The sequence below is a fragment of the Centroberyx gerrardi genome, chromosome 4 (assembly GCF_048128805.1).
Source record: "Centroberyx gerrardi isolate f3 chromosome 4, fCenGer3.hap1.cur.20231027, whole genome shotgun sequence".
Taxonomy (NCBI): Eukaryota; Metazoa; Chordata; class Actinopteri; order Beryciformes; family Berycidae; genus Centroberyx; species Centroberyx gerrardi.
Window position 1 is genome coordinate 7,337,947 of NC_136000.1, and position 24,628 is coordinate 7,362,574.

Here is a 24,628-nt window from a genome sequence, read left to right on the forward strand (position 1 = left end):
TCCAGCCCCCCGTGACCCGGAAGAGGAGTAAGCGGTTAAAGAAAATGAGTGAATAAATGAATGAAACCTGTAGTCACCCTGCGTTAAAACGGCTGTTTGCTCCTCCACGTCATGCAGGAGTATGGCATCAGCAAAGCAGAGAAACTGGACATCGCCCAGGCATACTGCGTTCCTCTGATGAAGAAGATCCAGCTGGACCTGCAGAGGACCCATGAGGACGAGGCGGTTAACAAGCTGCACCCGCTGTGAGGCCACAAAACACAGCTGAACACACACACATGTACATGTATATATACAGAATGTGTTTGTGTGTGGTTATACAAGTCCCTGGTGCCGTGTTGGGTGTCATTTCCTGTCCTCTGGTGTCCAGGTATTCCCGGGGGGTGATGTCTCCCGGGCGCCACGTCCGGACGCGCCTCTACTTCACCAGCGAGAGCCATGTTCACTCCCTGCTCAGCATCTTCCGCTACGGAGGACTGCTGGATGTACGTCACGGTTTTAATGTCTTTGCTTATTTTGTTTTCCATGGGTGATGATGTACTTTCCCTCTGGGTCTGCTATTGATGATTTGCTAGAATAGGAACTGTTATTTCTCATTATCGGTTGCTTGTAATGTGGGTGATCTAGGAGTGGAAGCTTTCTACTGTTGCACTAATTGAAGAGAGCAGCAGCTAAATTTCTAAAATGTAAAATGTGTTTTCAGTTAGAATGGAAACACTTTTTTTGGGAGTTGAAGAAAGCTTGGTAGGTGTGGCTAATCCATTCAGCAGAGATCTACTGGATGTACGTTTAGAGATAGGAAGATTTAGAAGTAATGTGTAGCCAAAGTCACTCAGGAATGTCCTCCACAATTTAATTTAAATTTAAATTAAAAGGTGTCTGCTTCCTATTTGGTTTTGGTTTGGTATCACTGAATGACCAAAGTGATTTAGTCAGGACTTGAATGATTTATATCATTCAGTTTGTCCAAAAGTAACATTTCTGTGATTGTTTTTGCTTGTTGTTGCCAACAAAGGCAATTTTCCTGTTTGGTCGTATAGAGTCATACACAACATTTCACAAACAGTGATACACAATACCTCATGTACATAATTATAAAAGCTTATGGGCAATATTGCCTCAGTGTTTTTTAAATACAGGCTTAACGTCTGGCTTGACAAGGGAAGAGAATGTAAAATTGATGTTTGCCTTGCGCTTTTTGGTGTTGTCATGTTGATTCCTTTACTTTGTGTCTTTGCTTATTATGAAATTTATTATTATTTGTTTTATTTGATGTGTGTGTTTATAAATGATGTTTGTGCATGCATGTGTGTATGTCCATGTTTGTGTATGCGTTCATGTGTGTGTGTGTGTGTGTGTGTAACAGGAGGAGAAGGACCAGCAGTGGAAGCAGGCGATGGACTACCTCAGTGCTGTGACTGAACTCAACTACATGACCCAGATAGTCATCATGCTGTATGAAGACAACAATAAGGTCTGCCTGTTGAATAAAGCCTCACTGTACAGTAGAACGAAGCAAACTGAATGAAGAATTTATTTGTTCTGTACCCTCTTTTCTATTCCTGTCAGTCGCCTACTCACATTCTCACATTCTTACTGCTGCGGTTTTATTTATAGGTTCCTTTATGCCTGCTGTCTCTTATATTTGTGTGTGTGTGTGTGTGTGTGTGTTGAGCAGGACCCCTCCTCAGAGGAGCGTTTCCATGTGGAGCTCCACTTCAGTCCAGGAGTCAAAGGATGCGAGGACGAGGAGAACGTACCTCTCGGCTTCGGCTTCCGCCCAGCATCCTCTGAGGTGTGTGTGTGTGTGTGTGTGTTTGCGGGAGTGTTTGTGAGCCTGTATCTGCATTTTTTAGAGTTGCATACATTTTTTAGGGTTGCAATTTTTTGGCATTCTGAAGCTGTGCACATTCTTTTGTCTACAAATCAAGAGAAAAGTCCTTCATTATATTCAAACTGAGCAAATCTTTAACATTAGAATCTCAACAGAATTTTATTCAACATCTGCTGACATTTTTGACGAGTGCTGAAAAGAAAATCACGCAGAAGAACTAGTCCACATGCAGTTGGCGCTATTAATTGCAGTTACAATATTGTTCTTTTTCAACATCATGCACTTCTAATGTGGATACTTACTGTGATAGATTTTTATGACCCGTCACCATGGTACTTGGTATGCGGGACATTATGTCTTCATGGTGGCGTCTGCCTGTGTGTGTGTGTGTGTGTGTGTGTGTGTGTGTGTGTGTGTGTGTGTGTGTGTGTGTGTGTGTGTGTGTGTGTGTGTGTGTGTGTGTGTGTGTGTGTGTTCTTGTGATCAGAATAACTCAAGAACAATTCGTGATAGAAACTTCACACTGACACCACAGGAATAGGTGACCTGATTAGCTTTTGTAGCACCTTGCTGCATACATTTGCATAGTAATGAGGTTAAACTGATTTTCTTCAAACTACTGTAAAGCCTTAAAGACGAGATGAAATGAAAAATGCCTTTTTAACCCTTTTAGATCACATCCCCGGTCATAATGTGCACCTATTTAACAATATATGCCAAAAAAAATACCAAAAATCAATTTCATTGTATTCTTATATCAAAATTCAATCATGTTTTCTTCCTGTAAAACAAAATATGCCGTGTGCTTACGTAAGCATGCCCGTAACTAATTTCAACCAATAATATCATGACATCCACCCATCAATCAATCTTCAACTTTTAGCGCACAGAGCTAAGAGGCTAAGATTCATTAGTTAGCTAGCTAGCAACAGCATGGTACTTCGGTGTGTCTTCGGGTGTTATGACACACCCACTTTTCAACGTTCAAATCAAATCCCTCCCAACGTTATGTCCCGCCTGTCTTTCCTGTTTCACTCGGAAATACGTCACGATACGGAAGTTAGATACTCTCGAAATGCCGTTTCATCTCGACTTTAATGCTTTAAAAGACGGAGTTCATATTAATGCCACCCATGTGTTTTGTGAAGGCAAATATGTTGACAGAAATATTTGCTAATTAATGCATTAACTGCCCTCATTATCATAACTGGTTATGTTTAATATATTATCAGTTCAAGTGCAGATTTGTGTGGATCTGACTGTATATCTGAGGCAGAGTCTCCACAGCTGTCATTCATTTCCTTCTTGTGTTCTCCGACCAATCAGAACCAAGACAAGCAGCCCAATCAGGGCAGTCTGGAGGACCTGTCCCAGGACCAGCCTGACCAGGCACTTCCTCTCTCTGAGCCAATCAGCATCCAGAGGAGATCCCCCATGATCCGCAACCGCAAGACGGGCTCCATGGAGGTACAGTACCAGGCCGGGACTACTAGCTTTAACACCAATAGTGTAGCAGCAATAGGCAGAACATATAATAATGTTAGTATATGATTGGCTGCAGATGGGTTGTGAAACTTACCTACAGCTCTACCTATAAAGGACCACATCTCCAACATGAATACACCAAAATTAAAGCTGCACTAGGCAATATTGCAAATTGGCGACCCCACATGGCAACAAGAAGTAACTGTTCACATTTTGAGGACTTTAATACCCAGAAGTCATGTAATGTAACATCAGTAAACTAAATTCCTTCTTCTTGTTTTGATTTGTTTCAAGATTTCTCACAATTGACCATACCCAACAGCAAAATTTAGTTTGGGCAAATCTACTGTGTCTCAGTTCATGAGGATGGGACGCTCTTCTCTATTGCAGCCCCACTGTGTGATTTAGTCTGATAAGACAGATGTATTTTTACATAAAAATCTTGCCTAGTGCAGCTGAAATAACAAGCTTTATCCATAACAGCAGTATTTCACTTCCTAGTCTCTGGTTGTGCTCTTTGCTTTGTTCTCTTTTCTTTTACATCCAAGCCTTACTGTTTTGTTTAAGTGAATGGGAGACCACAGGTGTCCAGCGTAGCTTGTGGTGATTTACTGGGGCAGCTGTCTCAGCCTTAACCCCTGGTCTCCATGGCCCCACTCAGGTCCTCTCTGAGACCTCTCCCACCCAGTCCTCCAAAGGCTCCACGTCCTACCGACTCTTCCCCTCGTGTTCGCGCCAGTCTCCTGAGGTCAAACCGGCCAGTGGCCTAGGTGGGCACCTCCTTCCTGGTGTGTATGTATGTTTGTGTGTATGTGTGTGTGTGTGTGTGAGACAGACAGAGAGAGAGAATTTATGCCAACCACAGACACACTGCCATCACCGCACATTTATCTCCATCTTTCATCATTGAACTTCCACCTCTCTCAAGCCCCAGCTGTGACTTCTCCCACTCCCTCATGTCCCCCTCTCTTTCTCTCTCTCTCTCTCTCTCTGTTTCTCTCTCTCTCTCTCTCTGTTTCTCCCTCATTATCCCTCCCTCTCTCTTGCCCTAACCCCTCTCTCTCCCTCCCTCTGTGTCTCTCGCTCTCTCTCCCTCTCTCCCCCTCTCGCTCTCTCTCTCTCTGTTTCTCCCTCATTCTCCCTCCCTCTCTCTTGCCCTAACCCCCCTCTCTCCCTCCCTCTCTCTTTCCATCCCCCCCCCCCCCCCCCCCCCCTCTCTCTCTCTCTGATGGTTGCATAGCTTCCATGACAGCACAGCAGCAGCCAAATGGGCCGAGGCCCAAACTATGTAGGGAAGAGGTCAGCGGAGAGAGTTGTGTTCAGGATCTCCGATGTCACGTACCGCTCAGAGCCGTACAGATATCACCGCTAGGTGATAAGGTGACAACACATGTAACAGAGTTGTTTCTGTCCCTTATTTCCAAGATCTCCACAGGACAGGGAACTAACTTCTGGGGATCAAATTGGATCTATACATATGCCATTTAGGTGTTTGAAGCACAAAAATATCATTAGTCTTAGTTTATAGGCATTTGACATTCTGCTATTAAATTTATATAAAAAATGTATATATAAAAATTAAATATTATTATAATAGCAGACTTTGAAAAATAGTGTTACCCAAGCTCCCAGTGCCAGACGGGTTTGATAAATATATAAAGGGTGCCATTCCAAAAAGCAATACTGTATATGCATTGTGGAATTAAAATATAGGTGATTAAATCCCCTAAAATGGAAGGTCTCAAGATGGCCTATAACTTTAATAACAATATTATTCAATAGTGAGTTTAACTTTTAACCCAGCAATCATTTTTAAGAGCAGCTGTTTTTAAAATGCAGAGAATCTAATTTTAGAAGGGGTCTTATATAATTTATTTATTTACTATTTATATACTGAATTATATAATCGTATATGTACATTGATCCATAAATAAACAAGTATTCATCACCATCTACATATTTAAATATATACATTCATCAATTTCTACCTATAGGGTTCTAACTGGGCAGTTATCCCTGTCTGGTTCCATTCACATCTATCTGTAAAAACAAGCTAGAACCTCTCACAAGATGAAATGATCACCATACACTGAAAAAAAACGGGTGCTATAAAGTACCAGAAAATGGTTCTTTAGGCTTGTCCTATAGCAAAACCCTTTTGGTACTAGACAGAACAATTTTAGAAAGGTTCTATAGCAGCATGCTCAAATGGTTCTGCATAGATCCGCTATGGTACAGTAAAGAATATTTTAAAATGCATAAAATGTTCCAAATTAGTAGTACTAAAGGACTTTTTAAGAACCACTCAGGGTTCTTTAGGCTGAATTTTTTTTTTTTTTCTTTTTTTTTTTTTACAAATTAGAGTGGTTTTTTGAATAATTAGAGTTACATAGGGAACAACTGCTTTAACCAAAGAACCCTTGAAGGACCCTCCTTTTTCTGTGTGTACAGTTCCCAAGGGCTTCTAACCCCAAACAACCTGCTAACATGGTGATACTGTTGATACTCACACAGGCATGAAAAGCCCTCAGCTAAATTGAGACGAGCGTGGAGTGGAGAAAACCATAAAACCATGAATGTGACAATAGGACTGGAATGGAATGGAATTTTTGTCACCTGCGCTTGTCCGGGTGTTTGAAACCCAAGTTCAGCGCTTGGCTGCAATGAACTGCTTCACTACTCGTAGCTTGGTAATCACTCCAGAAATCTCCAACTCCAACCTTAAATATTTTAAGTGTTATTTGCTCTGTACAGTGTCTATCCTCTGTGCAGTAGCATTAAATGGGGGGAAAAATATCTTAATTTGCTACTCTTACATACACAGTGCACTCCTAGAATAAGAGATTATACTACTTGAATATCAATGATTTAGCAGCACAATTCAGGTTGAGTATAGTGCTACTGTCACTCAGTACTTGAATATCACAAGTCTGAAAGTTCACATGACATCAAAGCTTCTCCATTTTAAGCCCCCGGCATCCTTTGAGTGGGGCATAGCAGTTGATTATGTATAGTAAGTGTGAAGACTTTCTCAAGAGCTCAGAGAGTGATCCCCCCCCCCCCCCCCCACCACCACCACCTCCCTCATCACCAACTCTTCGATGGTCACAAACAAGAGGGACAGGGTTGACCTCTGTTCGTACGCTGCATACGATACTGTATATAGAACAAAGGAATGGTGCGCACACTTACATGTAACACCACAACTTTTTTAGAGGAGCGGAGACCTGCGGCCATTCTCAGGAAGAAAAGCAATGCAAATGTAACAAATTGCCACAAAAATAACAATGTCAGTAAAATAACTTTAATTGCTTTTTAATGCCTAGCAGAAGTCTGAAACAATCACATGTCGGACTTGGTCAGTGTGCCTCTTGCCTTCCACACATCCTTTATGCAATTGTGCACACACTTGGGCACCCTTGTTTACATATATGCATACATACAGTACATATTGCATGCACCCACATCTACACACATGGACCCTACAGATGCCCTCGCTGTCGGAAGACCTTGTATATATCTCGTATATCAGCTTTTCAGGAGCTACGAAGCACCTTGTTTTCAGATTCAGGTTAACTGAAAAATGCATGGTGGGCCATGCATTTTTCAGTTAATCCAATCATTTTTGAAAGGGTTTCATCAACACAAGGGGTTGCAGAATTTTCTCAACCTGTAAAGGATCATGTAAATCATAAAAATCATGAAAATCATCCAAATATGTGTTTTCACATTTCAATACATTCTTTCAGATGTACACACACACACATGCCAGAATCTCCCCATAGCAACAGTCTATTATTAAAAATAACGGCATGGTGTGTACTAAAAACTAATACCCGCCCTTCACACCTCCACTCCTCCCCTCCCACTCCATCCATCCCTCCATCTCGCCCCTCCCCCCCATCCCCCCCATCCCATTCCACCCCGCGGCTCCTCCTCACACAGGCTCCCTCTGCTCTGGCCTCTTCAGTGCCTCGGTCCTCGGGGTGTCCTCTAGCGCCCCCAACCTGCGGGACTACGTCCGTACGCAACACCTCCACCACCGCAAACCGCCCCTGTCCCCCGGCAGTCTGCCGTGCCAGATCGGTATGTTCGGTACGTTGCCCTGCTTCTCACAGCTATCTGTCCTCTTCCACAAGGCGGGTCTTTCCATCTGTCCTTTCCTCTTTTTTTTTTTTTCCTGCCAGGCACTGAGAAGGACTCACAGCTCTTCTCTGGGTAGACTTGGGGTTTAAAATGACTTCTGTTTCCTCCTACTATCCCTCTATGAGCTTCAGAAACTTTTATTTATGGGACATCCAGTATTGTCACGGTTTCATTTGGCTAATGGCAGAGCCTTTCCCTCTGTAGCCCCCTTTCCAAAAACACAAGCAAATCAGCAGTTTCAAACCGTTGCATCACATTTCTTGAGTGATTTACCATGCAGTGTGCATAATGATGGCGCCGACAGCAGAATGATTGGCTGTGCAGTATATGCTGAGCATGCAAGCTTGTAGCGGACTGTGTGAAAGACCGCGGCTATCGGTGATCAATGCTCTTCCAGATCAGCATGACCGCTCATTGATCACACCACCGCCTGCATGGGTTCTTAATGTGTTGAAATGTTCTCTTTTTGAGCATGTTGTTGTGCAGTAATTAGGTCACCTCTTAGGCAACTTAATTTCATAATCCACAGTAAAATAGATTTTGTGTCTGGACGCCAGAGGTCTGGCTTTTTCATTAATCACAAATTAATCCTTACATGGAGAAACTCAGCTTGTTATTTGGAACAGATATGTTTTCAAGACCCAATAATCCACCTTTTAATAATCCCCAGTCGCACACTCCCTCCCCACCCTTTTCCCTCGGTCTCGCTTTGTTAAACGGTGAGTATAGCAGGCTATTTTCACAGCCACCAGGGGTCCCTATAGGGATTTTATGATCCCAAACATCCGGTAGGGTGTTATTCACACGGTTATGGATGTTCAGTTACAGAAGCCTGCTTGGTAATATCAGCCGAAGTTGACACCTCTTAAAGTTGGATCACCTCAGCAGACCGACAGCTAATTTTACCAGCAGATTATATGGAAGCACACACTGTGTCTGCACATTGGCAAAACTGCAGCCGTTTTTTTTGTTTTTTTTCCCATTTATTTATTTATTTTTTCTCACTGCGGGTGTGAAATAAGCTGAGCTGCTCAGTTTGGCCACCGGGTGTCACTCTGGCTGCAAGGCTGGACACTAGTAGCAGGAAACGGATGCTTTCCTTCCTCACAGCCGTTACATCATGTTATGTCCTGCTCTCTGGGAGACAGGTGTGGGTTTGGACTGACGTCAACGCTGTTTATTTAAAGGGGGAGAGACGGGGCAGCATACGTTTTTGGAATCGTTCTGGAAGGAAGTCCTCTGCTGGTTTACACACTGAGCTAAAACAGCAGACAGAACCGCAGTGTCGTGGTTGAGTGAAAGATCTTGATGTTCTTTACAGCATCTTATGATTTCCTTGTCTTTGTCCACAGTGTGATCAGTTGCATTTACATTTTCCGATTGGTCCTACAGTCCCCCCATCCACCTGTGATTGCCTGCCTTCTTCGGAGCGAGGGCATTTGTTAAAGTTAAAGAGAAAGTCAATAGCACTCCGAGGAAAGAAAGAAAGAGAGGTTGGATTCACAGATTGTCTCCTGTCACCCTGAAATGCCCACTAGATTAAAGCCCAATATCGCTCCTCTGCATGCCCACCATTCAGCCCAAACATCCATCATTTACTCCATCCACTCCATCCACTCCACAGCCTTCTCCCATTCACATTCTCAGATGGTCTGTCTCCGCTCTGTTTATTCAGAGATACCCTCATTTTCACGCATCTTGGTTGGCAGACAAACAAACAAACGGACATTGATGAATCGACGGGCCAACTCTCTCTGTCTGTCTCTCTTTCTCTCTGTCTGTCTCCCTTTCCCTCCCTCTTTCATATGCACACATGTAAACGCACACATACATACACACACACACACACACACACACACACACACATACTAACTCCAAACAGGCAGACACAGGTACCAGGAGCCTGCAGTCCCAGTAATACCAGTTACCTTTCTTATCTCCTCAGAGCTGTTCTCTATGCCGGCAGTAAAGAGATTTTCTGTGTCGTTTGCCAGGCATCCGACTAATGGTATGTCTGCCTCTTTTTTTTCAAGTTTATATCTCGACACTCCTCCAGTTTCCCTGTTATCTTGCATGACCTTTTTGGGGGAAAACATTTCCTGTGTTTTCTATTTTTGGGGTTTGACGTTGGCTGCGTAATTAAAATTAAAACGTCTCCACGATCTCGATTTTTCTCCCGAGTTTCTGTTTCACCACACACCCTTGGTGTTTTGTACCTTGTGTTGGTTTCGGCCCTCACCTCTAACACCATCTGCTCTGCCTGCACCTGTTAATATGTCTCTCTGATCCTGCTGTCTCTCCACAGGACGGATGTTTGTATGTGGAATATATCTCCTTCCTTTGATATATTTCCACGTGTGGATGTCTGTGCACATAACATATCACATGTCCTCACTTGCACTTTGTGGCAATCCAACCCATTCCTTTCACCCCATCTGTTCCATTCATTTCTTAGTTTGGACCACAGAAATTTTGTTAAATGTGCTATTTTATTTATTCTTCCATTCATTTCTTAGATTGGACCACAGAAATTTAGTTAAAGGTGCTATTTTATTTATTCTTCCATTCATTTCTTAGATTGGACCACAGAAATTTAGTTAGCTTTGCTATTTTATTTTATTTTATTTTTTCATTAATTTCTTAGTTTGGACCACAGAAATTTAGTTGGTTGCAATTTTATTAATTTTTTTTAAAATTAGTACCATTTCACAATCAACTATGTGTTATTTCTGAGGTAACTGAAAATACCTTCATTTTATTCTTAACCAAAATCTCTAATCGCTTAAAAATATGCCGTGTCATATTCATAACTATTTCATTGAAGCTATTGGTTTCATTTTGTACCTAACCTGGCTGAGTCTGTTCTGATAAATGAAGTTCAGTGAAGGAGTTCATCGACACCAGGGTATTATGAAAGAGAAAACTCCATTATATTTTATTATATTCTGTTATATATCTGAGTATCTGCTCTACTGTCTGTATCTGTTGCTGATGAGTACTACAGTAGCTCAATTTCTTTTGCAAACTGCAGCTGTTGGGAACTAAATTAGTATCTCTCCCTAGTTCTCGTTTTCTGAAAAGATTTTTTAGTCTTACTATGTGAAAGTTGCGGTATGAGAATTCCCTCATTACTTTCTTGAAATATGTTTCAGGCAGTTTTGTACAACCAAGTGGAAAGGGCCAGTCATGCATGGATGAGTTCACTGATGACAATCCCACTGGCTCTTATAAGCTGAGACAAGAAAACGGAAGGGGCAGATTGAGAGCTATTGCACGGCACACGGTGGAGCACAAGTCCTTTCACGATTTTAATATTTGGATATGACTCTCCGCTTTAGATCAATAGCTCTGGAACAGCCCAGCGTGTGGAGGCAGTCTGCTGAACGCTGGCACTCACTCAGGCAGACTGAAATTGAACTTTGAGCAGGAGCGTTGCGTGTCGTCCAAACAGCAGGATCATCTGACCTGTAGGTCCAGACTGACGAGCAGAGTCGGTGCGATTCAGAGATCTGATATAATGTTGACAGAGATGTGGATAAACGACCACAGTGGGAACCACAGTGATGACTGGAGTAGCCTGTGTGTGTGTGTGTGTGTGTGTGTGTATATGTGTGTGTGTGTGTGTGTGGAGTTCATATGTTGTTGGACTCGGTTCTTTGACAGGGTATCTCATTAAAATATCTGATCTGAAAAAAAATCTTAAAATAATCTAAATTTAAGGCCTTAAAAATATGTGTTGAATACAGTTTTTAAAGGTGTTATTGTTTCACCCTGCAATGTCCATTCTTAGATTAATACAGAGCAAGGGTAATATAATATACAAAACATGTTTGTTTTTTTCATCGTTTCTGCTTTACTAAACCCAATTGAATTAAATTGGTCTTAAATTCAAATTCCATTTGAATTGTTAAATTTGGCTTTCTGAAACCTGCAGATACCCTGTTTGTCTCTTTTTGTCTGTGGTAGAATTATTAAAAATAGGACATGAAGATGCATTCCATACAAAACTGAAAAGTTGCCTTCTTGACATAAGAAGAGTTGATCACAAATCATTTGCATAGTCCAGTGTTGATACTCAACTTCCTATCAAGTCATGTGTCACTAAAAAGTCTACTGAGTTTCAACTGACACTCATCATTGTGTGAGTAGTCTATAGATATTCAATGAGTATCAACATTGGACAATCCAAATAAAGTGTTACCGAGAAGTTTAAATCCAAAATGAGATGTCCACCATTTTGAAACAGTGACACCTACTCTATGAGATAATTATGGCTGTGAAAGTAAAACTCACTGTTGAATATTTAAGTATTTAGCTGTCTCAGGTATTTGTTGATTAGAAACATTTTTGAGAACATTATTTGGTTGTATTTTTTAAGATTGAGTCACAAATCAATCTGGTCACAAATTTTTCACAAAATCGATTTATTATTTCTTAATTAGTAGAACCTCCACTCAAACATCTTGTTGACTTTTGTACAGCCAATTCACACAATGGCAAGAAAGAAAAATGTAAAATGCTGTTTTTTATCCATTTTGATTCGATTGACTTGCTTGCCAGGTCATGAGTGAATCCATTGGGTTCACTGAGAAAATTAGCCGATTAGCACTAATGAATTTTCCATTATGAAGCATAGTGGCAATAGAGCAATCATTAGGGTCTGCTTTGCTCGCTCATAACTTTGGCATTGAGTCAAAAATTGCTTTTATCTAGCGTTTCAGCCGGAGCCATGCAGCCGTGATTATTTCTTGGTTAGTTGAATATTGAAGGAAGACGAATCAGGCTTGTGTTCTACCTTCAAGGGGAATAAAAGCCAAGGAGAAGCACTCACTCTTGCACTCTCTTCATAAAGGACATTTCTTTGTGCCGATGAAGGTCATCGTGTTTGGAATGTGATGTTTTGATGCCACAAATACAACTTTTAATGGAGAGAGTGCGGTGCCTGTTCATCTCCATGGATTTAGTTGATTGTTGAATAAATAGTACTTTGGTTTAGTTAAATCATAATTGATCCACCGGGTTTGGGGTCAATTCACTCGAGTCTGCCTTTAATGAAAATTCTACTTATTTACAGTAAACCTGAAATATTTGAGAATGGATGCTCTATTAACCAGTGACTAGTTTCACTTTACATTTTGGATTGATTAGGATTTGAAATTGATTGACTCGTATGCTGTTAGCTATAGTATAGGATGCCACTGGATGGTCAAACTGCTACTTTTTTGATTGAAAATAAACCAAATTTTAGCTGTTTTTCTTCGCCGCTGTGTAACCATTTCACCCTCTGGCACCTGCTGTCTTTCTTATCTCGGTTGTCCAAATACCATCTTCCAATAAGGCTTAACCCTTAGATGTCAGCCGCTGGTGAAGTCATATGTGCTTGAATAGTGCTATTGATGACTTGAAGACTGTAGTGTTTCCCATGTCATCTGAAGTAGCTCTGTGTCTCTTTGGTGTCTTGACTGATTCCCTTTTATCTGTGGTAATATGGATTATTGACTTTGACGTGGATTACTTCTGTCGTTATTTGACCTCAGGTTAGTTGTTTGAACTTTGTTGGCTTTGAAATGGAGAATGTAGGGTTGTATCAGCTAACTTTTTGTGTGTGGTTGCAGCATAGTCTTCTGCCTAGAGTCAGTTTGTCTTCTACAGTCAAAAAGTCAAATTAAAGTCAAATGAATGGCCAAACAGCCAAGTAAACTCTTACGAAGACTGAGAATGCAGTATATTTTCCCTTTTCTCTACTTCTGTACTACTACTGACCATGTTTTTTTCTGATTTATTTCTTTATCTAGACAAGCCACTTTGCAAACACAATCCACTGACCCACTGCTCCTTTAGCTCTGTGCCCATCATGTCTGGCACAGCCGCTGTCACTGCTCCTGTCCTCCTCCTGCTCCACTGTGCTCTCTTCTCCTCTCTCCTTGCTCTGCCTCTTGTCCCTCAGAGCCCCTAGAGGAACAACACCATGTAGCCCGGCTGCTGGGGGGGCTGTCCGCTGAGCCGGCCCTGCCGGGGTTTCCCCCTCTGGCTGTGGACGGGGCCATGGCCCACCACCTGCTCCGCTGCCCCTACCACCTTCGCCTCCTCGAGACCTGGCTGGTGTCCGGCCAGGAGCCCCCTGAGTCCGTCCACGGTCAGCCCCTGTAGAGCCCACGCACTTCCTATTGCTTCCTCCTCCTCCTCCTAGCCCCATTCATGCAGTGCTGGGGCAAGTGGGATGCTGCCAATGCAGTCTGAGCTTTGCATAGTGTTCATTGCTTCCCTTTTGTTTTGTTTTGTTTTGTTTTTTTCACCCTGGCCTGTTATTTTGTCCTTTCTCAGTTTTTCCTCCTGTGCATTCGTCCTCTCTCTCTCTCTCTCTCTCTCTCTCTCTCTCTCTCTCTCTCTCTCTCTCTCTCTCTCTCTCTCTCTCTCTCTCTCTCTCTCTTTCTCTCTCTGTCAGTCACTTGTCTGCCGCCCCGCTTGGGTGTTTCGATTTATCCTCATTGCTCCATTTCATTTCATGTCCATCCTTAAACGTCTTCCTTTTTTTTTGTTTATGTCTTTTTGCATGCCTGCCAGAGTATGCACCACTTGCTACTCAAAATAGAAAATGTTCATCTTCCTCTGCATACTTCAGTCATAGCTGCCACAGATGTCCTCTCTCAATTTTGTACCCAGTCTTTCCATGCACAAGATTCACTAAACAAAGTCCTTTTTGGAAAAAGAAAAGGCAATATTAAGGCAAGGTTTTCTTTTTTCTTGCCATTGATTGAACTGTTGCCTTTTGATTGGTAATCATACCATATTTTGTGAGATCTACTGCACAAGGAAGACTACTTGCTCTACATGCATGCTGGGTGGATAACACTCGATGCCCACAGAAACAAAGTCTTCTGTGGAAGAGTTTTAAGCTTGCCTGGACTGCACCGTGTGCATGTTCCCTCCTCTAGTAGCGGTTACCACACAGAAAAGAAAACAGTGTTCATTAATGAGGTCTTAAGCACGCGGCTTTATCCAGCTCTGTCTGTAGAAAAGAGTTGGTCTAAGAAAGGAGGAGTTGATGGGACTGATTTGGCTGGTGCGCTGTGGGAGGTCATGACTGGGTACCGTTGCGTCTCCCTCAGCGCTCGCAAAAGATGTTTCTGGTATCCTGGCCAGATGGCAGATATTTGAGTGTCTGATGAAAGATCTGGGTCATCGTCTCATCCCTCATTTTAATTGGCTAATTAAGCGGTGGCCTGTTCGTAAACTGCTGATTTTGTAGAGAGTTTCTGGAGCACATCTTGGCGCGCTGTGTCACCTTAACGCAGCTACACAATTATTCTTTGCAGTCAGCAGAGAAGACGGCCTGTAATCACCTGCAGATGTTTTGAGACATGCTTGGTTCTCACTTGCTACAGTAGACTGGGATTTTGGCAAAGTACAATTCCTTTGACATGTATGATATGTTACTTGAAGCTAGGCAAGGTCGCAGTTTCTTTTCATTTTGTTTTATTTTATTCCTTTGCTCCTCCGAATGTTTCTGTCATCCCTTTCCTGTCCTCCATCCTTTGCGAATGCCTGTGTAGGTAAACGGTTGAATGAATGGTGCAGTGTAGCATCAGTGTTTTCTGCTCATCTGCTGCATCTGGTGTGTGAGCTGAATTTGATATCCATATGGAGAGGAAGGGCTGCAGCAAAGAGAGGGAGGAGGGAAAGACAATAAAAGCCATCTTATAGCACTTTTTTTTTTTTTTTTTTAGGTTATTTTTAAGCTACTTCTGCTTTATTAGAAAGTAAGGACAGACAGGGAAGTTGGGACAGAGGGCAGATGCAGTGTAGAAAAGGTCAGGAGCCAGAATCAAACTTTTGACACTGTGGATACGTGGGTTGCATCTTAGCCTGCTGAGCCGCCCAGACATCACAGCTTTTTAATATTCATTCCTACTGTGAACAGAAGCCTTGATAAGGAGACCTTCTCATGTTGAACATTGATCTTAGCTTTGTCTGATTGATAAAGCTGCATTGGCCAAATGTTCTACATTCACAGTCAACATAAAGTAAGGGCAGGGCTTCACTATTATAGGAAAAATCCACCCTAAAACACTTCAACCTTGTTTAAAACTGGTATTGGTGATGTATCTTGCATTTTTGAGCCGATTTTGTTGTTTGGTGATGTACTTTTCTTATTGCCCCGGATAATGGGACAAACGTAGACGATTTGACGTCACTTTTAGATATTTCCAGCAGAGCTACAATGGAGTTTGATAACAGAAAATGTTTCAGCGATCTAAAAAATCAACAGTAAACATCAAGTTTTGGTGTCAGTCCTTCAGATTAAAGATTAGGGGCTTCTTTCTAGATTCACCATTTTGCACCAAAGTTCAACAATCATACAGGGAGAAATCCATCATAGAAAAGACAGAGAGACCAATTTCTCCACCAACAGTAGCCTCAATAGACCAGAATGCAATGCAGCCACAAGACATGATGAGTTTTGAGTAAGAGGCGCGGCCGTGATCATTGACATGTAGTAGGTTAGCTAGTAGGTTAGCTAGCCATATTCATATGCCCATACACCCACCTTTGTTTGAAAGCAACAAGTTCACGCCTGTTCTCTTGGGGTTGTCCAAAGGCATTTTGGGAAATGTAGGAAATCACTAACTGAAAGTAAACAAGGCAGGTTGAGGGAAAGTGGGTACATCAAAATCAAAACAACTCCTGGAATGTACTGAAGATCACAAACTGAGGATATCTAACATTGTAAGAGAATCCAAGGGTGGATTTTTCCTTTAAGGCTCTAAATTTACAATTTCCTTTGACTTCCTTAATGGGTTTTGTGTTGCGTCAACACTTTACATGAATGATCCTGCGAGAAACTGCATTAACATTGATTAATCCCACCAAAAGGTAGATGTAAAAATTATTAACAGGGAAATTGATATCTTGCCCCCCCAAGGCCTCGAATGGTTCCTGTCCATTAAGCGCAGACTGCAGTTCGTTCTGCTTGTGTCGTTACGAATCAGACAAGCTGTTTCAGGGAGTCGCCTTGGAAAAATCTGTAGTCATAGTACATTAGTCACAGAGAAATGCAAGGCTGACCGGCATGCTCTCTGGGGAGATGGATGGACTGGAAGCGCTGCTTCACCCTCCATCCATTCCTTTTTGTCATGGTATCGCTTCATCACGGTGTTCTTTGTTGCGCTGCACTGAATGCCACTGGATTGAAGTTTGTGTGTGAAAGTCAGCCTGCCATGGCACAACTGTATTTAAATTTTTCAGCACACGTACTATTTTATGGCATTTTATGAAATGAATATCTCCATGAATGAATGAATATATATATCCATGTAGAATCTGCATACGTGAAACCACCAGTACCTTTATTGACATTAAATAAGCATTTTATTCCAAAGGCGAGAGAAATGTTTATACTAACAGACACAAAACTGTTTACATATTCATAAGAATGATTCAGATTCAATTTAGTATGATCCTAGTATAGCACTCTGTATGATACCCGCACTACAACACAGCTTTAATGTTAAATGTACCTTTTTTATATACCAGGGTTGGGATCAATTCACTGTCAGTTCAGTCAATTCAGGAAAACTTTTTGCTGTTTTCTTTTCTTTTGTCCCCCTGCCTAGGGAGGTCAGAGGTCAAGTTCAGCTACAAGTCATTTTCTTGCTCAACGACTCTCCAGCAGGACAGATCCTTGTTGTTACAGGGGCTTGTTTTGCATTCATGTGCTATCGGGATTATTGGATATCCGACTTTCCCACCAAGTACTTACTGCTGCTTACTTAAAACTGGAGGGGAGGAGGAGAGGGAGGGTGGTGTTTTTAGTTGTGACGGAAATGCACATGAATGCAGGTCAGGTGTCTTGACTTCAAAACTTCAAAGGTACATGCGATGTGCTCATGAATGCAACATTGACCCTGGTTAAAGCTGCCAACATGCTGATGTTAATAAATACTCAGTCAGTTAGTGAATATTTTCATGTGGCTGAATTTCGAGTGAATTGATCCGAACCCTCTTATATGTGACATTTTTCCATTATGGTCAGCACTGTTCTGCTCTGCTAGACAGGCAACACCACATCAGGGTGGGAAATTAACACCAGCCAATCGCCAGCCATAATGCTGATACATTTTGGCTGTGGCTGGTAAGTTTGTCTCCTGTACCAGCCACTTTGGAGAGTAACCAACCATAATTTGGAGGTCTTACTCAAGTTCAAGTTCAATTTGTTTATTTGTACAGCCCTTTATCACAAGCATGTCTCAAAGGACTTTACAGAGAATGAAACTAACTAGATCTAACTGATCAACAATCAATCATAGAACAGAATAAGAATGTTTATTCTACCCTAAAAATGTGTTTGGTTGGTATAATGGTGAAAATGGCTGGTGAATTTTGGGATCTACTCTACTACTGTCCAGCGTAGACAACAGTTAGTTTCCTGCCCTGCCAGTATTGAGAGAACGGGCGGCCGCCTGGAGAACAGCCTCCATGCACAGGGAGCGGTGGCGTCACCCCTCCTCCGCCCGGCTCTGATGGAGGGGTGGTGCGACCGGCTCCGTTTGTGTCTCCCCTGTCTGTGCTGCAGGCTTTGAAGGCTGCTCCATGGTGCCCTCTATCTATCCACTGGAGACGCTGCACAACCTGCTGTCACTCAAGCAGGTGGATGAGTTCCTCAACACGGTGTGTGAGAGCAGCAGCGAGGCCCACGCCAAGACCATGAAAGGTAGGCATGGATGGAGAAGAATGGAAACTCACCAGTCCTTATTAGTTGTGTGGGTCTCCATTGATAGAGGCGAAGTAGGAAACCTGCACACTATCTTATGTGAAATATAAGTATAACTACATTTTATTTGTGCAAAAAGAAATCCATTTTGGAAACATTTTGGTGCCTGAAATCAGTCAGTATTTCAAAAACTGATCCTCAAAAACAGAACTATTTTGTAAGCAAAATAGTCTCAAGGTGACAGTAACTCATAATGTGCTTTACTTTCATACCGGCAGCCATTTTGTAAGAGTAGCTGTGATTTGTTTTTTTTGTTGTTGTTGGGTTTTTTTTGTCGTCTTTTACTCATTTTACTCTTCAAATGTAGATCCCATCCGCCATAGAAAGATAAGTATCTGGTGAATAAAATTAATTAAAGGGTCAAAATGTCAATGTATCCTTTCAATGTTGTGGTAACTGTAGCTTTTACAGTAGGTGATCCTACATGGAAAAACTACATTGTGGAAGGATTGTGGATTTTTCACAAATTATTGATCTTTGCATTCAGACCTTTAGAATGGTCCATTATATTATACGAGTCAATAAATTATTTGTATTATTGAATCAAAAAAGTGCATCTTGATCAAAGTTTTTCAGATGTAAAATAAGAAAGATCTCCTGTAGAGTGAAATGAGCTTGGGTTCATGACATTTGGTAAATAAACAAGTTAATGTGCATCGTGTGTTTCGCTCGGCTCCCTCCAGCGCTCTCGGCCCTGTTTGACTCCCAGAGCCAGTCGTCTCTCTACAGCCCGCAGCAGCCGCTGTCCTCCTCCGGATCGGAGACGTCTCTTCGCCCTCCAAGCCGACCTCTGTGGCGTGAGTGTGTTCATGCTTATACAGCGTTCTGCAGTACACAATCCTATCTGTCTCTTTTGATAGATATCTGCTTGTGAAAAGAGTGACTTTGGTTCCTGGGTTTCCGAGATTAAACTAGGAATACCTTTGTTGGGTATTCAGTTTACTGTCATTTCAAAGGAAGTAAGTTAATTAGTGTTTAAGTTAGTGTTAAAATCTAATTTGTTCTGTCTGTAGACTTGCACAACTTAGTTTTTTTTGTATTTGTGGATTTTTTTTGGATTTTTTTTTTCATATGCTTTTTGTATAGAAATTATTTGACCAATTGGCAGGCTGGGTAGATTTTGGGGACTAACTAAATGTGTGGAATAGTATATATCAAACCTTGTGAAGTCTGAATGATATAGTATGAGTAATGAGTATAAACACTTGACCTCTGACCTCTACAGTACAACAATAGCTTAAAGGTTAAAGAAACAGGCTTTTTTTGACTGGAAAATCACTGGTTCTGAATCCAAAATTAACTTTTTAAGGCCAAGGGCTGGTGAAAAAAAAAAAAAGTCACCTGCCAAGAATAGTTTTAACAGGCCAAAGTAATTCATATACATTTTTCATTCAAATATGTCACCCTACCTAGTGTTCATTTCAGACCCTTGACCTGAACAAGGCATTTAATCCTCAGTAGAAAAGTACAGAACAGCAGTAGACTGTGTTTTCACTGTGCAGCTCCCATGTCTCAATATGAGTAACTGCGTGAATGTGAAGCAGGGCGATGCTGGAAAAGAGCATGCATGCTCAGCAAAACCTTTTCCTGGATAAAGGTTAATATAAAAAGCGCCCTAATCCACCACCACCCACGTTCTGCACGACCTTCATGTTGATAGAGGCAGATGTGACTTAACAGGCATTCATCTATCTAGGGGTGACCTAGAGGTTAGAGACGCTGTACCGTAACCGAAAGGCCGCAGGTTCAATCCCCACATCAGCAAGTAGGGGTACGTCAGCAGCCACGTGTCCTTGAGCAAGACGCTGAACCCCAACCTGCTCACTCAGTAGCTGCATTTACATGGAGTCTTTTACTCCACTAGTAATCAGAATAGTAGCCCAATCAGAATAAAAACGCCTCATGTGAACACCTCAATCAGAATAAACTGGCCCGTTCCAAATTAAATTTCATTCCGTTTGAGAGGGGCAGTATAATCCTTTTATAATCCGTTCGATGGATAAAATTTCATTATGTAAACGCTCATTCTGATCACTTTCTTTGGTTGGAATATCTCTACTCTTTCTGCACACGCTCGCCCATTTGACTTAAGAAGAAAATTTGAATCATTGCGGGTGCAAAACAAAACTGGGTCGCGTTCGGAACGGAACACTCCTCATATTATACACACTACATGCAACATGTAACTCTGTGGCACGTGTAGTATGTTGAGGATGGTAGAATCCCATTCCGAACACAGCCCCAGACACTTTTTTATTTTTTGTTAGAAACATTTTGATAAGTGGCAGCTGTGGTGCTCATTCCGCGCTCGTCTCCTCCCGGTTAATAACTGTTGCAGTCGTTTGTTCTGATAAAACTGTTGCTTCATCAGAAAGAACAGCAGTAAAGCAGTAACGGTGCCAGGTGCCCAACGCGGGTCCATCTTTTAAAAACGTAAGCCCATGTGCTGCTATTTTGCGCATGTCAGGAACTTGTATTCTGATTACATACTGTGGAGCATGTAAACACACACGTTATGTGATCCTTTTATTTAGCGTTCATGTAAACACTTGCGGGGGGAATCTTCAATCAGAATGATTTCATTCAGAATGGAAAAAAATATGTCTCATGTAACCGCAGCTACTGTAAGCTGCTCTGTGTAAGAGCATCATCTAAACACCTAAAATGTCAGTTAACACACAGCAAGTTACAGCTTTATATCAACAGCCTGCATTCTTACAGTGTGAGCGTTAGTAGACAAATATAAAAATCCCCCCGCCTCTTCCCAGCCCCGAAACTGTCAGACGAGTTAAATAACAGCAGAATGTAAATGTCTTGTAGGCAGCGCACCCTGAGGAATCTCTATCAGTTAAGACTCCAGTAAAATAGGACTCGGGGAGAACAACCTGGCCCCCTTTTAGGCCCTGGCCCCCCCCTTTCAATGTTGTCAGCCTCCCCTTCTTTCCCTCCCTACCTAATTTCTTCAATCTGTTTTTTTTGTTTTTTTTTGCTTGTTTGCCTCCTGGGTGGTGAGCCGGTTTAATTTGGCTTCTCATCGGTGTTGCTGATTGATGGAGCAGCTGCTCTCAGATCTTACTTGTCTTGTCTCTTATTTCACTTTTTCATCCCCTTCTTTGGTTTTTTAACATTTACATTGTGCTCACTCTGGATGTCTCTCTCTCTCTCTCTCTTGGTCTCTGTCTCTCTCTCTCTTTCTCTTTGTCGCTGTACCTGCTCCAAATCTAGGTTGCTGTCACCATTTAGCCTAGTTTATCACACTCTGTACAGGGAGGGATGCTGGAGGTTAGAAGCAGATGAATAGGACACTTGTTCTGCTGGTGGCGTGACTCTGTTTGTTCTCCTATAGGCTCCAGTTAGATTCAGTGTACCAGGCTCAGTTGTAGGGCAGCTGTTTTCAAGTGCAGCGCTATGCAAATCAGATAGAGCACAAACACGCATTGAGTATGTTTACATGCTCACCAATACTCTGATTACTGGGAGTAATCAGTTTAAAGTGATGTTGAACTTCTGTTATCTGTTGCGATTGAGACGATTGGAGAATTACATTTTTGTTTCTCTCCATTCACATTGTATGGAAAAACAGGTCAAATCACACTTCTAGCTCACTAACGAACGCGAACAAAGCAGATTCTGACAATGTATAAAAAAAACTAGTCATGCTGCTGAATTGTTTTTAAGTGAATCGCATTCTTTATATTAATTAAACCTTTCAGTTTGAACAAGTTTAACACCAAAATCCGGCCAAAGGAAACTTATGCCGATGGAAGGAAGAAAATAATATGTTTATCAATAATCGTAAATAAATGAAAAAAGGTGGGAGACAGGACTTTGACAAAGCAGATTCTGCCAATACATAAAAAAAGAGTGTCTGACTTTTTTCGACTAAAACGTTTACATGGTTCGAAGTAACACTGTTTCTCTAATAATCCAGTTTACATGGATTCATTTAATACTCAGACTACCAGCCAGGTGATAAGATTAATTTCTCCATCAAGGATCAATAGAGTTTCAAAGAATAATAATAACATGAAAGTTAGGGGTGTATGTACAATCCATGTGTATTTGCATTAAGATGTGTGTGTTTCTGAGGTTAAAGGACAATTAATAGAATATTTTGTTTGTGTGTGTGTGTGTGTGTGAAGACGGCAGCGTCCCCTCCAGCGCTGTATCCAGTGCGGGACCCTCCTCCCCCATCGCAGAGAGCCCCGGCCTGCACTTCAGCTTCAGTGAGTAGACCCTCCGTCTCTTCGTACAGCATCTGGAAAAAAAACCCAAGGACTTCTGGGAAACCAAGGACAACATCTGCACCAGGAGACACTGAGACCTCCGTTCATCCATCTCTTCATTCATTCATCCATCTATCCTTCCCTCTGGCCGTCCGCCCACATTCACAAGGAATTGGAGGAGGCGGCCACCCTGCCTCGGATATTACATATACCTAGACTGTGCACATAAACACTCAAAATGTACATTCACTCCTCTGCTGTGCCCCATCCACAGCTCTACACATCACCCTACCTTCCCCACTCCTGACAGTGATCACACACGGGACCTTGAGGCCGCTCAACTGGACAGTTCAAAACCAGTCGCCTCTAATCCCTCCCTTTTCGATTTCTGTGCCAAATCAGAAACCAGCTCCTTTTGAGTGACAGCGCATGGAGCCACTCTTCACACCACTTGTGCCTCTGATGGAGTTTTGGATGCAGCTGTAGTCCTAAACTCTTCCTGTTTTCTACTGTGGCTGTTCAGCTGAGGAGAAGAAAAGAAAACAAGTGCCTGTTGCTTTTCATAGCCCAGCCTGAATGCTGTTTTATGGAATCACACACACACACACCAGTGGCCTCATTTATAAAAATGTTCATTAAACTTGAGATCATTGAGATGATGGATTACGATCATGATAAGACAATTTTGCGCACAAGCCTGGTTTAGGTAAATGATTATGCTTGAATAAGTTGCAGAAAAAGAACCAAAAGAATGGACCTCCCAAAAATTAATTGCAAGAATCCAGAGGGATATAGGTTCACATTTTAAGCCAACGCGTGTTTGGTCCACTTTAGCTAGCTACCAGAATCCTAGCTAGCCTAGTAGCTAACTAGCTAGTAAGCTAGCTAACCTCCCTGCTAAATTCAAGCAGTTGTTGTAGTTGTTAACAAGATTTCTAGTTTATTTTCATACTACAACAGAAGGACTTTGCTTGGCTGAACTTGCTCTTCTGGGTAGAGTTTCTCACCCTGAGTGTGACGCAAGTTAAAAATGGCCGCTGTGGGAATGAGGTCCATAGAAACAACATAGATTCAACCTATTCATCAAAATCTTAGGTGTGAAATACAACCTGTCTCTTAAACAACAGTGAGCAGCCAGAGTCCAGAGAAAGTGGGCCTCATCAACGTTAGATCTTTTGCTTCTCTCGCCCCTTGGTATGCTGGATCTCAGACCGGCCGGGTTGGTAAACAAGAGCTCGTTCACATTTTTAAAACCATTACATCTCGCTGCCATTTGGAGCCTCCAACATGCTAACTGTAAACCATCAGATTAGGGATGCACCGATCCGACTTTTTCAGTCCAGATACCGATACCGATAACTGGGCTTTGGGTATCGGCCGATACCGAGTACCGATCCGATACCAGTGTTTAATTAATAAACTGTAGGCTATGCCTCACTGTGTGGAAGAGACTGGGATCATTCTTTTATGTGTAAAGCAACATCAGGCTTGACTTTAACATTGCTTTCCTAACTTTGTAAAACAAAATGTAACAAATAAATACATAGATATAAATGTACTCAATTGTTATTTATTATTAAAATAATAAATAATCGTGCTCCAGCAACTTGGTAAAACATCTTCAAAATTAACAGGAATTACAATTCAAGTGTAAACCTTTTAAATGCAGCAACAAATTGGTCAGGAATTAAAATTCCAGTATAAAACAATACAACTGCATCAAATGAGAACAAAATGTAAACATTAAATCACAATTAAGTCACAATTAAGTCACAAACTAGTGCAAACAAACTTGATAAATTAAATCACAATTCACACAAGTAGTATAAACAAGTAACTTGGTAAAAACAAAACATTCAAAATATGCAGAATAAACCTAAATTACTGAAATAACTCTGGCTTAACTGGTAATCTTGCTTTATGAAACAGCCCTCAGAAAAAAAATCAAGGTATGTTAGTCTGACTATGTGTCGGCCGAATGGAGCAGCAGTACCTGACGAACACGGAAAACACTTTAAATCATGTTGTGGCAGGAAACAACGTTGACCTACTGGCTGGACGCGCCGATTGTATAATTGGTGGAAAACTACTTTACCTCGCAGGTTAAATGGCAGCCTGCTCGGCCGCGCGGTGACCCGGGAGAGTTTAAACATATAACAGAGACAG

At 41.8% G+C, this 24,628-nt stretch overlaps 1 protein-coding gene across 5 annotated transcripts in view; it reads left to right on the forward strand.

The window, feature by feature from the left end:
• ppip5k1b (diphosphoinositol pentakisphosphate kinase 1b) overlaps positions 1 to 24,059 on the forward strand; it is a 59,450-nt gene extending 35,391 nt beyond the window's left edge. Inside the window, exons 20-29 of one of the 5 annotated variants that reach the window (XM_078282835.1) lie at positions 118 to 245; positions 371 to 485; positions 1,367 to 1,474; positions 1,679 to 1,795; positions 3,161 to 3,301; positions 3,981 to 4,107; positions 7,265 to 7,414; positions 18,039 to 18,176; positions 18,920 to 19,033; positions 22,379 to 24,059. In XM_078282835.1, coding sequence (XP_078138961.1) covers positions 118 to 245; positions 371 to 485; positions 1,367 to 1,474; positions 1,679 to 1,795; positions 3,161 to 3,301; positions 3,981 to 4,107; positions 7,265 to 7,414; positions 18,039 to 18,176; positions 18,920 to 19,033; positions 22,379 to 22,470 — 1,230 coding nt within the window. In that variant the 3' untranslated portion in view covers positions 22,471 to 24,059. The remainder of the gene's footprint in view (positions 1 to 117; positions 246 to 370; positions 486 to 1,366; positions 1,475 to 1,678; positions 1,796 to 3,160; positions 3,302 to 3,980; positions 4,108 to 7,264; positions 7,415 to 18,038; positions 18,177 to 18,919; positions 19,034 to 22,378) is intronic. The other 4 variants (XM_078282836.1, XM_078282837.1, XM_071922293.2 and 1 more) reach the window with 4 other exon arrangements.
• Positions 24,060 to 24,628: the final 569 nt, after the last annotated feature.